This window comes from Eumetopias jubatus, unplaced genomic scaffold (genome assembly GCF_037043125.1).
Source record: "Eumetopias jubatus isolate StellerSeaLion01/CBP00866 unplaced genomic scaffold, mEumJub1_p1.0 scaffold_15, whole genome shotgun sequence".
In the NCBI taxonomy this organism is placed as follows: domain Eukaryota; kingdom Metazoa; phylum Chordata; class Mammalia; order Carnivora; family Otariidae; genus Eumetopias; species Eumetopias jubatus.
The window spans coordinates 8,084,485-8,100,462 of NW_028274821.1; the positions used below are offsets into that span (position 1 = coordinate 8,084,485).

At 37.7% G+C, this 15,978-nt stretch overlaps 1 protein-coding gene across 3 annotated transcripts in view; it reads left to right on the forward strand.

Annotated features, from left to right (window-relative positions):
* Positions 1-15,978, forward strand: part of RFX3 (regulatory factor X3) — a 281,486-nt gene that overhangs the window by 221,450 nt on the left and 44,058 nt on the right. For all 3 annotated transcript variants that reach the window (XM_088018771.1, XM_028117363.2, XM_028117364.2), the window contains 5 exons: positions 1,974-2,095; positions 3,854-3,966; positions 8,164-8,279; positions 8,717-8,871; positions 12,880-12,977. In XM_088018771.1, the coding sequence (XP_087874897.1) occupies positions 1,974-2,095; positions 3,854-3,966; positions 8,164-8,279; positions 8,717-8,871; positions 12,880-12,977 (604 nt within the window). The remainder of the gene's footprint in view (positions 1-1,973; positions 2,096-3,853; positions 3,967-8,163; positions 8,280-8,716; positions 8,872-12,879; positions 12,978-15,978) is intronic.

Below are 15,978 nucleotides of genomic sequence, written 5' to 3' on the forward strand. Positions count from 1 at the left end.
AATTTAATAGAATTGAAGTGTATAGGAAGTCTTTCCATTTTCCCTTCTGTAGTGTAAATAACCATTTCTGTTTATTAACTCCACAAATCCCAAACTCCATTAGGTTAAATGAAAAAACATATTTAAACTGCTTGAGCCTGTTCTATTAGTGGTATAAAATTTCATAGCTGGAAAAAGGGGGCTAAAATCAAATGATGCCTGGAATGGGTCAATGAGGATCAGGAACTTCCCCAAGGATAAAATCATTCAAGTCTTCCAGAACAGAATGGTTGGCAACTGCTTCCCCACATGAGTACTCAAAAGTACTTGCCTCACCGAGTCTTTTTTGCCTCTCTGGGATGATTCTTTAAGGAGGAAAAAAATTTAAAAATTCAACTTTTCATAAATGACACTTACAGCAACAGGTTAGTACTAACCCTTCTGTCATCGCTTAGTATGGCCCCAGCAGAAAAGTCCTTTCAGATTTTTTTTTCCCCAGTAAATAAAAGAATAGGTTTGAGTTGTTCGGTGTCATTAGAAAAATAACAATCGACAGCTGGGTGGCACGGGGCCATCACAAAGATGATACCACAGATGAAGTGTGTTGTTCTCTTTGCCCACCCTGTTCACCTTCTGACTTTATGTTTGCTTTTTGTAGTTCTCTGTGAGATCCTGTCACAGAAGCAGTGAATGTAAATGTCATTATGAGGGACAGCAGTTTTTCTTGGAAGTTTTGTTTAAGTTCTAATGAACAACATTCAAGATGGAGTCATTTCCTAATGCAACCCGCGCATTGGTTTGCACGATGTCTCATCGGGTCCATTCATTTCATACCTGTCATCAGAGCGCGGGTGCCTTTGGGCGCACCCTGTTCATGTATCAGGGACATTGTTATTCATAGTAATTTTATATCAGTGATGCATTTGACTTCTGGTATTAACGTTAGAGTCTAGTGTCTGGGTGGAGAGAATATTAGGTGGTCTTGTTTATAAATATAATGAGAAATGGGGCGGGGGAATGGGAGAATAACCATAGCGTGAATGCTCTCTAGGCCCTAAGCTTATTGTAGATTTTAATCTTTTCTTATGTTCATCTGTTTTTTTTTCCTAAATTTCTAACATGAAGGAAAATAAACGAAATCTTCGAAAAAGAAGAAATGAGAATTGCTACTTATTTCTTCTTTTGTATTCGTTCATCTTAGGAGACTTGCCCAGGCTTTTTTTCATATGTGCTGTTTCTCTCCCAAGCAGCCTTTGCTTCTCGCCTGAAGCCTGTTTTCTCTGTCTTAGCAGGGAAGTTCATGAGTTTGTATGACTAGGACCTAAAGATAAATGCATTACTGTAACTGACTTTGATTCTCCTTATTTTTTAAATTTGGTAACCTCGGTTCATAGGTGGATTCTTGCATGTATTTTGCTGCAAGCTGATGCATACGGTCTTTGTATTTGCAGATGAGGTTAGGGGTCAATGGAGATGACTGTGTTGAGGTGCATGGGAGGCTTTAGGAAATATGAAAAAGAGTATGGTAGAGTTTGTAGGCTGAATCATGTACAAGAGATATTAATCAATTGAAAGCCATTCATTAACACTTCTCAGGCCACAGCTCCTAGATCTTATTGCAGATTAAAGTCCCAATGTATTTAAAATGTTTTCCATTGATCCATTGGCCATTAAAATTTATGTTCACACTGCGTGTCATCATAGGGATCTTAGCCACCACTGTCCGAAGAAATACCTCGTAATTCTTTTGTTCTTAAACAGATTTCTGAATTTTCAAAAATTGTTCCCTTTCCCAAATCCCCATCCCCTTTTTCTTTTCAAAATTGAAAAAGTTTCTTCATCCTAACTTTATAAGACTATCAGGGAAAAAAATCCTCCAACTATCATGAGATATTAAAGAAGATAGGGTCAAATCAAATGCCTTGGGAGTTTTGTGTAGTGTGAGAAAACGAGGAATAATTTTGTTTGTTTTTTTTCCCATCTAATATTTTTAGGTACAAGCCTATGCAGAAGGTGGATGGGGTTGCAGATGGTTTCACAGGAAGTGGTCAACAGACTGGCACATCTGTTGAGCAAACTGTAATAGCCCAAAGTCAACATCATCAACAGTTTTTAGGTATGTTAAGGTGTAATGCATAGTCTTGTTGCTATTAGGTTGTTGAAAACAAGAGAACAATAGTAATGTTTTCTCCAAGTGCTATGTCTATTACAGATGTGAATTACACAGAAACACTTTTGTGTGTGTGTGTGTGTGTGTGTGTGTGTGCGCTGAAACTCTGCATACCATGGGATAGTTCTAGACCATTTCTACTTCCTCATGTTTACTAGAGCTTCTTTCAAAAAATCTCAAGCTGTGTAGGAGTTCTAAAGGCATGGGAATTGAAGTCTCATAGCTCTGAAATTGTCTTACGGAATTTGAATTAACTGGGCTTTCGTGATCAAAGTTGTGTTGTGTTTACTTTCAGTAGTTACCTTCACGTGCCCACAAGAATTCTCATTTCCTGTGTATAAAGTTGCAAATGCGTAGTCTCAGGTTAGAAAAAAAGAAATTCCTATGAGCTTTTAAAAAGTAAGTTATTCCTTTAAATTGATCACAGTATATCCTAATTTTGTAATTTTGTAGATGGTATACGTGTTGCTTGTCATTTAAAGAGTGAGGAGTGGAATTTGAGCATTCTGCGTATTCTGGTCATAGCTACCAGTGCAAAAAATGGCACTGTAATGGACAACTCTTCTAGAGATGAACATGCATAGCTTCCGCACAACAGATCAAGATAAATAGAAGCTATCAAAGAGTGCGCATGTGTCTGTGTTTTGTGTGCACATATTTGTCTATGCGCACTTTCTGACAAAAACTAAAAAAGACTCTCAAGTCAGCTTGAAAACATGATGGCAGCGTTTCCCAAACTGGAGTCCTCATGTATACTCTTTAGAGCCTTGAGCTCCCAAGGAGGGTTTTAACTTTTTTATTTTGTGTTTTTATTTCAATTTGAATCTATAAAGAGATAATAAAAGCCTATTCTGAATTATCTAGAAAAGGAGAATGAATACTGTTCTGCAGTTTTAGTTGACACATTTGTATTTGACTTTATGGTAGAGCAGGCATCATGGTCCCAAGCTCACGAGAAAAAAACAGGGAGAGACTTACTATGTAAATTACATAAATGATGTAATTCATCCCAAGGGAAGGCTAAATGATGTCCCGGTGCTCTGTGTGGAGGAAAGTTCCACAGCTCGTTTGAATACAGAAGAGTAATGGAACCAGCCACCAAGAAGTACAAGTTGGTATAGGCCTGCCAGGCTCAAAAGATCTGGGCCACAGCAGTCAATACCATATTCATGTTGCAAGAGGTAATTTAGTTACAGGACATCAGCATCATCCATCATATCAAATTCATGTTGTTAAGTTTAATGTGATTTTTGTGGTTTTATTTGGATTCATTCCGTAGCTTTTTTGGTTTATGATGATATGAGAAGTATGAGCATAACGAGTGTAAAGCTAGGTTTATTTTTTTCTATTCTTAAGTAATGTAATAATAAAATAACTAAAATTGATACCGGCAGCTCGAGATATTTTCCTTTTAATAGGGGCCCTATGTTGAGAGACATTACAGTTTGTTACTTCCAGTATAATTGTAGTGAAAATTTAGTTCCTCTACAGTTTTTACATTCCTCCTCTATTCTTTTGTACTGAGGATGTTGCTACATTTTGTTTGAAAAATACTACTATGAAAAGTTCTTAATTGTTGGACCTCTGGCCTTTACATTTTCTTCCTTTCTTAGTCTATCTCATATTTCCCCTCATTAATCTGTAATTGGCACAATCCACAATAGTGTGTTTTTTTTCTTTTCTGTTGTGTTGTCATGGCAACAGATGCATCTCGAGCACTTCCAGAGTTTGGAGAAGTTGAAATCTCTTCTCTGCCAGATGGTACTACCTTTGAGGATATCAAGTCACTGCAGAGTCTTTATCGAGAGCACTGTGAGGTAAGTTTTTTCAAACACAGTAGGAATGCATGCTACTGCATTCCTGCATTCTGTAGTTCTTTTGCCAGACAACTTGCTACAACAAAATAACCCAACTTATCCCTAGAGGACAGGGGAAGTCAGCTCATACGTCTTTGAACACTGAGAAGTTCATCGTTCTTGTCTCAGACCAAAGATAGGAGGGATGCAGGAAAGGGAGAAAACATTTTACTGCCCATCTTCTTAGAGTCTCCTAATCAGAATCCTTAGACACGGCAGTTCCACTTCTAGGTACATACTCTAGAAAATATGTAATATGGGTGAAGACATTATGTGTACAAGAGAACTTGTTGCGTTATTGTCTTTAGTGCAAAAGATTGGTTGTAGCTTCCACATCTAAAAGGGAACGGAGTAAATAAAGCATGGTCCAGTCTCTAGAGTGGAATACTATGCAGCCATTAAAAAGAACGGACCCTTCTAGGTGTACTCATGTGGAATAAGTTACAGGATTTATTTTTAAGGGAAAAGCAAGGCGTGAAACAGCGTGTATCATATACTATCATTTGAGTGAAAAAGAACACGTATGCAAATCTCTCCAGCAGAAAGAACAAAATGTCAGTGTATAAATGGTGGTTATCTTTGTGAAGGAAACTGGGTGACTGGGAGTCGGCAGAAAAGAACTAATTTTTCAATATCCCTTTTAACCTTTTGAATTTTACACTGTAACTGTATTTCTATCAAAAATATTTTCTGGAGAAGTGCCTTGCTGGGTCAGAAGAATATGAGACTTTTGAGCTCGTGATCATGAATTCAAGCCCCACATTGCGTGTGGCAATAAATAAATAAGTAAACTTTTAAAAAGAGGAAAAAGGAAAAGATATGTTCTAGAAATGTTTAATGAAGCATTTTAGATGTTCCTTCCAGGGATTTTTGAGGCTCTAGTTTTGTTTTTGTGGTTAATTAAAGTTTCTCTTGGTATTTTCCATCCCTGCTTCTACTCCTTTTTCTGAGTACTCACCACCAGAATTGGCTCATTGTCTCCAGGAGGTGAACTCTCTCCAAGCCAGCGTTTTAACATACCTGCAGCTCACCTGGAGGAAAGGGCATAACGGATTGCAATAAGAATTTTCTTAAGTGCCTCTCCTTTTGAAAGAGGAGTCGGTTTAGAATTTAAGTAGCTTTATTCCAGGGCTATTTGTGATCTGCTTAGGAGTAAAAGATATTCCTTGGGGTTTCATGGGCAGTCGTCCTGACTGCTGACAATGCAGTATGCAGTGAGAAGTCTCAGCTCATAGCATTCACAGATTTTTTTTCCCACTCCAGAAATACAAACTGCTTGAGTGAATCTGAATGCTTGTCAAGGGTGCTAGATTATTAACAACCAAGGGCAAGTTCTCTCTTTATTAACAAACCATGTGCCAAAAGTGTTTTTCAACATGTCCTGCCAGTTCATTCCCAACATTTCTTGGAATGATGAAAGACCCTTAATACTCATCTCTCTTTGATTACTGTGCTTCTCCCAACATTAGAGATTTTCTGGATGAGCCTTATGTATCTCGAAAAAAAATTCCTTCTTTGCACATGAATATCATGTATATTCAATAAAGATTTATATAAAGATTCTCTAAGCAATTCCTCATGTCTCTGTGTTCAGGTAAATCTTGCTTTAAGCAAACCAACCTACACAGATATAATATGGCTTTGTTTAAGTTTCATTTGTCAAAAATATAGATAGGAGCAGGGTTTATTTATATTACTAAAGAATGTCCAGTAAGCTTATTCTAAGTGGAAAACTCTACCAATAAGATGAAAGATAAAATTATCTTTTGGATTACAAAAATTTCATTAGCATACCAACATTCAGGAATAGTCTATATGAAGAGATACGGATGTGTATGGTAATCAGTCTTTGTGGGAAATGGCGGTCCACAGAGTCCATAGAATGATCCCCACTTATGTCAGAGTTACCAGCATTCGTGCCATCTCTTGTGAGGCATGAAAAAGAAATTCCAATCATATGAAAAAGAAGAATTCCAATTATTTTTTTCATGTCAAACTATCAAACTTTTGAAGTACAGGTGTTTAGTCTCATATCCCATCCTGTAAATAGTCACTTGCCCTAAGCCAGTACAATAAGGATTATTTAAAAATACATTTGCCTATATATTTTAGTCTGAACATATTTGAAAGTAGGTGGACAAATGGTAAAATGTTTTATTCATTTGTAAAAATGTCTCAAGTGAGGCTGATGTGAATGTCCTTTTCAAAAGAATTATTTGAGATTGTTTAATTTAGAGAGATACCGAATATAAGATGCACTGAATTCTTTCCTTGCCTTATTTTGCCATATTCTGTACAGTTTATGTTTTTAAGAAAGATTAATATACCTATTTTGCCTGTTTTTTTGGAATTCTCACAATTTGCTTATCAAAGCTGTTTTATAAGTATCACTAGTTTTTTTATGGAAGGCACAAGTAGAAATTTCTACACAAGTTGCTGCAACAGTAATTGGTTTTATTTTTAAAAAAGCTTAGCTTTCTTATAGCAATCTCAGAGATATGTAGGTATTATATATGATATTAATAGTTGTTTTATTAATAGATATCTCTTGGAATGTGCCTAAGGTACAACTGAGAAAGCAGTATAATAATTTGCCTCTTGGTACCTGGGTGGTGCAGTCGGTTGAGCATCCGACTCTTGGTTTTGGCTCAGGTCGTGGTCTCAGGGTCCTGAGGATCCAGCCCTGGGTCTGGCTCCATGCTCAGCACGGAGTCTGCTAAAGTTTCTCTCTCACTCCTCTTCTGCCCCTGCCTGTGCTCGCTCACTCATGCTCTCTCTCTCTCTCCCTCAAAATAAATAAATATATCTTTAAAAAAATAATAGTTTGCCCCTTGAGAATGTTTTTGCCTGGGAGGAGGGACATCTGTCTGCCTTTTACTTTCAAGGCTTACACTTCCATTTCTTTTGTTCCTAATATCAAAGGGTGAGGAGTGTGTTAATTAACATACTCCCAAACATATTTTGCTTAATGTTTGACGTGGTCTCAGAGTGTGTTTATATAGAAGATCAGTTATTCTCTGTATCATACAGAGGGCCAGAGACCTACCCGGGTTTCACACTCTAGAATTGTGAAGTTACTTTTTGCCTCAAATACCCAGATTGACTCTCTTGATTGCCCCCTGCGGTCTCCTTGCTTCTAGGAATTTTGTAGATCTTGCTGAGGCTGTTTTACCTGTCCTTCTTCCCCGTGCTGACGACACCAAACACATTATGCTGATGACTTCTGTCTTTTATGCTCAAAATAATCACAGAATCACATGTTCTTTGCACAAACAAGTTATTCTTTGGTTTTCTGACTGCTTTTATCTGAAGACGAATTTATAAACTAATTGCGATGGCAGGGTGAAATTAAATATGATCATCAAAATTTAATGAAGGGGGCAAATTTTAGCATCATCAAAAAAAGTGTCTTTGATGCAGCTGGGAAATGGTTCCAGGAGATAAAATGAAGGAGAAGGAGATGAGGGCCCTGCCCCCAAGGTTAGAAGAGGGGATAGTCTTAAAACTGCTCTCTAAAGGGAAGGAGCAGAGGTAGGACTGAAGTGAAGGCATCGCTTGACCAAAGAGGTACCCTTTTCTGCCCGGACGGACACTGTCCTCTGAAGGCCAGCCCCACTGTGGTTCGTGTCCCAGCCTCTGGTTGCCTGGGAACACAATGGAATCATGGTCAGCAGCCCCAGGACAGGCTCAGTTAGCCTTGACTCTTGTCTGCCCCACACAGCCAGCTCCACACGCTTCACTTCTGCCCTCTTTGACGGCCATGGGCTCACCTGGCCCCCTGTGGCCTTTGGGTCTACGAAGGCGAAGAGTGGCCACAGTCGTGGAGGCAGAAGGAAGCAGTGTGGGAAGGAGTGGAAGAAAAGCAAGGGGGAGGAAGGGAAGTAAGCGAGAAAACAGAGAGCGGGGTAATGCAAGGATATGAGGCCGTGATGGGGAGAATACACGTCATCCCGGTACTCTTTCCCGAGTTACGCTCTCCCTGCCTGAGCTCTTCGGGTTTGCTGACTTCCACTGGCAAAACGTCCTCCGGTTTCACCGTATAACTTCCGCGCACCCCCAGGCGTCCTCACCGTTCTCTTCCCGATGCGTGACGCGCGCCTCACACCTCCCCGACGGGAGCCTTGTAAGGTAACACTGATGACTGTTTTGGTTTTTTAGGCAATCTTGGACGTTGTTGTGAATCTTCAGTTTAGCCTGATAGAAAAACTGTGGCAAACATTCTGGCGCTATTCTCCCTCGACTCCGACTGACGGCACTACCATCACCGAATCAAGGTCAGAATCAATATGCTTTTCCAATTCATTTTCATGGCTGAGTAGATGTCACAGCTAATAAATTAGAGATATGTATACCAGTTGTGAACCTTACCCGATAACATTAAATGAAGAGATTGAGATGAACCACAAACTGCTCTCTTGAGGTTTCAGTGTGTGTGTTGTGGCTCCCATTTTGATTGATTCGGGGGACTGTGGTCGAGCTGTTTCATCCTCATGGAATGAGTATCATATCTGCCTTTCATACCGTCAGAAAGTGTTAACGTGCATAGGCAGCTCTGGGGGAGTGTTATATATATCCAGCCATGTGGCACCGATGCAATGGTGGTATCGTTCTAACCTCAGTGATATTTGATAAACTAAAACTATTTTTAAAGTCCATTTTCTTTTTTATCCTCATTTGCCATCTATTCATTTGCTACATTTATTCACACCAGCAATCTGAGTGAAATAGAAAGTCGACTTCCGAAAGCAAAGCTGATAACTCTGTGCAAACATGAGTCTATCCTGAAATGGATGTGTAACTGTGACCATGGGATGTACCAGGCTTTGGTGGAGATTCTCATCCCCGACGTGCTTAGACCTATTCCTAGTAAGTTAAATGCAGACAAGTACGGATGCTTTTGTTCTCATACATTCCACCCAAGTAGTTTGGGAAAGTGACGTTGCAATCTAGGGTGATTCTAATCTCATTTAGATTTGCCAATAAAAAGACAAAAAACAAAAACCATGCAACACAAGAGTATTGCATGAAAGCAGCCTAGAGCAAAACTGTAGGGAACAGGGAAAAAAAAAAAGGATCTGTTCTCCAATCATTCATTTTCTTTTCGTTAGAAAAGACAACCTATAGGTGTGACAGTAACGAATTGCAAGAACACTCCCAGGCCAGGCAACCTTGTAAAGATTATTCTACCCAAGGACACAGTTTCCTTCATAAAGCCAAAAGTTTTTGAAATCTGTAATTGCTAGACCAGCCTCTTTCATGGTTGCTTTGGATTTGAAAGGAATTTATCTTGGTTTCCACTGAAGTTGAATTTCTATATAAAAGCATTTACTTTGTCCCGTCCATCATGTTGCGAACCACAAATGCAGTTTCCATTAACAGTAATGGTTAACTGGCATTGTGAGCGAAAAATCTATATATAACTACACGAGCATTGTATTCCCACCGTGAAGCAAATAGGAATTACATAGATAAGTTAGATGACTTTTTTTCAGCGATGGTGTTGATTAAACTACCTTGTAGCCAACAAAGCTATTTTCTGCAAGTGTCAATATAAATGCTATTATGGATGCTTGTGTCCGAGGCAGTTGAAAAGATTTTATGCCAACATCTTTATGAGCACATACTAGTGACCTTAACTTTTAAAGAAGTGGGACAGAATTTCCACTCTGCAGTGACATTAATAAGGTAAAAGCAGTCTCGTAGCTCGTGAAATTGGCAACCGTGTACTTCAAGTGCACCATTCACCGGTGATTTAAGTTAAATCATAACAAAATATGAAGGAGGGAGTTAGTAGAAGAAAAGGTGAAGATTTGTATGTTTATGCTTTCTTTTTTCTCAGTATGATTAACAACAGTGGAAGATATGAGTGCTTTCATATGTTTCCCACCATCTTGAAATATATGCTTAGCCACTCATTTACATATAATATCAATGGGCACGCATACACGTCTCTAGAAATAAGTTTAAAAGAAAAAGAAATCCACTGTCACTGTCTCACATTTTTATAAGTTGGCAATATTTTCCACTCTCTCTACACCATGTTTCCTGACTGACAATTGATTAAAAGTGATGTTGTCATGGAAAATTTCCATGTGTAAATTCTCTACTGATGTATGTTCCAGAGTCTCGAATTTCCTTGTTTTTGTCTTGCTCCCTCTGCTCTGAGTGATAAGAGAAGTTGCATAGGGCTGGCTCCTTAGCCTGTGACATCTTTGCCCCCCCCCCACCCGCCAGCACCGTTTCTCTCATGAGATACAAGAAGAGAGGTCGGTGAGCTCTTTCTTGTTTGAGGCGAATCAACAACATCAACCTTCTTTAAACAATTCTGAAGTCTTTTGCTTCTGTTAGCACCACAGGACTTGTGAGGTCAACAGTTCCCTAACCTAAATCATGTATCCATTTTAGCCGACTCTCAGCCTCATAATTTTAAGTGCACAATACCCTTGACCTTTCTTTCTTTCTTTCTTTTTTTTTTGCAAGTTTTGATTCGAAAACCAATTTATTCTGTCAAGAAGTCTATCTGTACATTTAGCAGACAACTCAAATTCAGGAATTTTCAGATGACCATAGTTTTAGAGTTTCTATGAAATTACAAGGGACATTAATGTGCTAGCCTACAAAGTACATTTGGAAAGTTAATTCTGATTCTATAACAAGACCTAACAAAATAAAGCTTAAAATATAGCTTAAATAGCTATCTTCTGATCGTGTGCATTTTAATATTAATCACAAGCAGGTTGAGACAAGTTAGCTGTGGAATAGTTTTAAATTTTAAACCATCCATTCATGAGAAAAAGTTGTCAGAGTCAATCTGCACAATTTGATCCGACACGAATTCCTATAGAGAGAGCAAACTTAATTTTATTTTTAAAAATTATATTTTCCTGGCTACTAGTACTTCACTCTACCATTTACTGTCCAGATGGGATTCCTTTTTTTAGCCAAAAAAAGTCTGCATATCACACTAATTTGAAGTCAGCTTGAAGCTACTATATTCTAAAATACATTTATCTGAAAACGAAAAACAGCTAAGTGTAAGAATTGTATAAAAACTGGTAACACTTATGTACAATTATGAGTATACGTAAAGGTGGCCGCAAATGTCATTTAGTACAAGAAAGTACGGTCATTTGATATAAAAAAAATCTTTTTATCTTATAATCTTCCCAGCATCAAATTTGTCTAGATAAAACAAGACCCATACTCAATATTTTTTTAAAGTAAGTTCTCTTAGTTCTTGGTTTTTTTATGCAGATCAAATAATTATTATATATTAATAGTAGAAAACATGCAAAATACGGATAGCCAAGTTGAATTTTGAAAAGAATTTTCCTGAGTTTCAAAAAGGGTCGTTAAATTTTTTTTCACTCTTTTTCATTTCCATTCATGCCTGCCCTCCATGGTTCTAGTACATAAGACAGCAGAAAAATATTTTTCTTTCTTTTTTTCTTTTTTGGCTCAAGTGGGAAGCTTTGGAAATTTCACAAGATTAGTTCTCAAGAAATTTCCAACTCAGCGTTTCCAGTAGATGATTGTCATGGTTAAGAGTCAATACTTCTTGAGTGTTTTTCCTAATCAAAACTTAGTCATTTCAACCTCTCTTCTGTCATTTGACCAGTTAAAGAAATGATCAAAAAAGCAGTTGTTTTTAGGATTGGGATAGTAAAATTTGTATCTTTCGCAAGCAACTTGAGCAAGCTAAATTATTTCTAACCCTGTGTTACCAAAAGTAATAGAGAAGCGTGTCAGACTCATTTGAGCACGGGAAGAAAAACCAAGAAATTTAATCCCAGCATCAACATTAATATTCTTGGGACCTTTGGAGAAAAACGTAACTTCCGGGTTTCTTGTAAGGAGACTCCAAATTATAATGCCTACCACATTAGAGGGAACCCACAGAGCTTGATTTCATGTTGTGGGTGTTTCAAACACTTACCTATTAAATGTCTGAAACTGCTCCCTACCCTGTGGAGCCTTGGGTACAGATGAAGTAAAATACTGTTGACTGAATTACTTGTTGAACAAGTGAAGAATTCTGTTTTTATTATACAGCCATCTCAGGAGGCAGGTCCCTTCTTGGAAAATACTTGTAGTCATTCCTGATAACTGTTGATGCTTCTAGTCATTTTCTGACCACCATAAAAGCTACTCTCGTGGGACCTAGTCCTCTTTCAGATCTTAACAGATAGGTGAAGAATATGGAATGGAATATTATAGGAATATCTTCAGAATATTGGTCTCTTGGACAGCAATTTTATCACACTGATCTTTTATCTCTACCTACCAAGTGAAATGGAGAATAGTTGTCCAAAATTTTCAAGTCAGGCAATTTTAATTTTTACCTTACTTTTCAATAAGAGTAAGAGATAACTAATTAATATGTTCTAGCACAAATAGGTGTGTAGAGAAAGGGAGAAAGCTTTGCATTGTTTTCTTTTTAACTAAAGAAAGGAAAATAGATTTAGAGCTTGAAAAAGCAGGATGAAGAATTCATAAAGAAAATATTTAGCCCTTGAGCATAAAGTTGCTAACAAAAAGAGTGTTTTGTCTAAGGTAGAAAATTCCATAAGTATATTCACAACTGGTATATGTTGCTATAAGCAAAAATGTTTGAATGTTTTCATTTCCCAACAAAGTGTCATAAATATCTGGGAACAAAACAACTTTAAAAGGAAAAAAAAAAAAGCCCAAAATACAATTCTTGGATGCTTTCAAAGTTAGGAATTATGTTAAAAAAAAAAAGTCTCATTAATGAGGACAGTATAAGATCTGTGCTATTTCAGATGTCATGCATGCATGTTTTCTCTTCTCCTGGAATAAAGATTAATGTCCTTTGGTGTCCTTTTCGTTCTGCTTTTATTCTTCAACATTTAGGTGCCTTGACCCAAGCCATTCGAAATTTTGCAAAAAGCCTTGAAGGTTGGCTTTCCAATGCCATGAACAATATCCCACAGAGAATGATACAAACCAAGGTAAGTTTGTATGTGTTTGATTTTTCTTCTGTTTTTAGGAAACTGTTCTGAGCTATGAATTTTAGATCTGTCCTATTAAATGGTATCATGTACAATGTTGGTATCAGAATATATTGAACTTTTCAAACCGATTTTTTTATTTGTGCTTTATAACCATGTAATCAATACTTGCACAAGAGATGTTATTTGATAATGCTCCTTTTGAAGATACTAGAGAAGCATTTTAATTGTGGTGTATTTATAAACCCTTTTCCAAAGTATATATTTCAGATTGCTTAATTTCAAAAATGAAAAAGAATAGCCCAGAATGTTCAAATAGTTTTCACTTGAGGGAGTTCTAGATTTTTTTTTAACTCCTGAACTGTACTTATAATGTGAAACGTTCATGTAAATTAATATCCTTTTGATTTTCAGGATTTTTTTTTAAACACAGGAGAATGCTTTTGTGAATCAGTAATCATTTCTTAAAGTGAGCAGTTATCTCATAATTGATCAGTGTTTATCAGGAATGTGGATTGTTTAGGTATAGATATGAATTGTGATCTCCACTTTGTCCCCTGCTCACCTTGTTACTTTAGGTTAATTTGTGAACATATCCTATGGCAAGATCGGACTGATTCTGTGTAAACTTTGTACCAAAAATTACATGCCTGGCTTTTTCTCAATGGCTATGTCCATTGTCAGACTTTAGCCATACACCTTGTCTTTCAGTTTAGGGACACGGTTGATAGGTTTAAGTTCTTGTAGCTGACAAGTTTTTTTGGGAACACAAGTCGCTCCCAGTTCCTTCACTTTGATTTAAGATTTGCAATAACACTTTCCAAAACATACAGAAAACAAACAAACAAACAAAGAAATAAAACATACAGAAGGAACATTTCATTGATATGCCCACCTTAGATTGATGCTCCAAAACTATGCTGTCAGTACCGTACGGAGAGCCACAGTGGCTATTTAAATTTGAATTTGAAATTTAAATTAAATGAAAATTTTAGTTCTTCAGCCACACCAGCTAGCTATGTTTCAAGTGTACCACAGCTCCATGTGGCCAGTGGCTACCATATGTGGCAGCACATATATAGAGTATGACCATGATTGCAGTGGCAGCACATATATAGAGTATGACCATGATTGCAGAAAGTTCTAGAGTGTCACATTGAAGTGGGCAAAGAAAGGAGGTACTATTTGGTTATGATGGTTATAGGAATGCTTTCCAATTTGCAAAGTCAGTCATATTCACATTAATACTTCAAACAGCTAAAAGCACCTTCCTTCCCAGTATTATTGAAGTGAATGTAGTAGCAATCTAACTGCAATATTGGCCAATTTCACTGGTCCCCAGAGTTGATTTGGATGATCTACTTTGGGGGAAGGTGTCTTCTGCTTTTCTCCTGTCACTGATGTGCAGCCTGTTTTCAGCTGAGCACTCAATCAATGAAAATAATCTACCCGACAGAGGAAGGAGCCTAATTTAGGTTATGACTGACCCTTGCTGTCAAACATATCCCACCACCATAACATAGTTTCTGTGTAACCTTGAGCCAGCTACTTAACCCCTTTAAGTCACAATGTGTGTCTCATGTGACGGTTATGAGAATTCAGATAATATATATGAGGCACTGAACATGGCGTCTGGCACATAGTATGTCCTCAATTATTATAAACCACAGAAATGGGGGAAAAAAAGTGTAAAACCTCTTCCAACTTCCACGTAGTCCCAAAACATCTCACTATTAAGACAGAGCATCCTTTGACCTTTGAACAACCTGTATGGGACTGTTGAATCACCTGCTTCTTACATACCCATCGTGATTTAATGGCATCCCATACATTCCTATAAATATGTTAAAATGCTCATTAGATTTACTGTGCATGTGACAGATTTCCGTGAGATCATAGACTTTTATTTTTTTACATTATCTTTGCTATCTTTCATCGTAACCTGTTTCATTGAGGGTCTCAGCAGGAAGTGAATGGTATATCCAAAGGGAGAATAATTGAAAAGAATTTAAGAAGGGCCTCTTCCCCAAGATGTGGGCAGAGTTAAGAAAACCTGGAGGAATGGTAAAGCACCCCGGGATTAGCAACACTGGGGAGACCTGAGTCTCCCTAGATCTGAAGAGGAAAGAGGTAAAAGCTATAGCTTTAGATTATCTCCTTCCCTCGAGGACTGTGGCCTTCGTCCAAGAAAGCAAGCTTTGCCAGAACAGGGAGAGAGCAGAGGTTGTAGGGCAATCAATACTTTGAACACTCTTTTTTTCCCTATCCATCTGTCTCCTCCCACTGCCTATCGGCCAAACCCAACTGGAAGCCAGAATATAAGGGAAGTGGTTAACGTAGTCCACTCAGGGTAGTCTTCCTGGGCAGGGCAGGATAGAAAAGGATGGGAAGTAGATGTTGAGGAGCAAATGGAGAAATCCTGGATGGCTCTTGTACCTAAATTCAGATCATGAGGAAGAGTTCTTGTTGCTGGCATCTGTAAGTTTATTGGCTATGTATTTGCTAATATTAACACCTCCTATAAAATAAAAGTCAATAAGAGTGAATCTGAATGACAGTGCTCTGAAGAGTATATATATTTTGTATCCATTTGACAAAGTGAGACGGTACATTTTGGTTTTCCAAATAAAAAGAAAAAAATGTGTTCACCGAGTTTGTATCGACTGTCCTACAGAGAGTAAAAAAGAAATGAAAATCAACATTTTTCCTGCTCCCCTAGACAAAGTCATTTCTTGCAAGACTGGTTTAATTAATGCTGCACTCAGATGTCGAAGAACATGGGAGTTTGTTTTAGTCTTGACCTCTACCTACTCAAAAGGAAAGTAATACTTGGTTTCGAGATTTAAAAGCTGTAATTTACAAGTAAGCTCTCACACGAAATGAGTTCAAAATAAGTATCAGAGGGAAGCATTTACAATTTGGCAAGGGAATAAAGATTTGAAGATTGCAGTGGTTTCTTTTGCTGGAGGAAAGCTACCCGGTTTTGATGGGATTTCTTTCT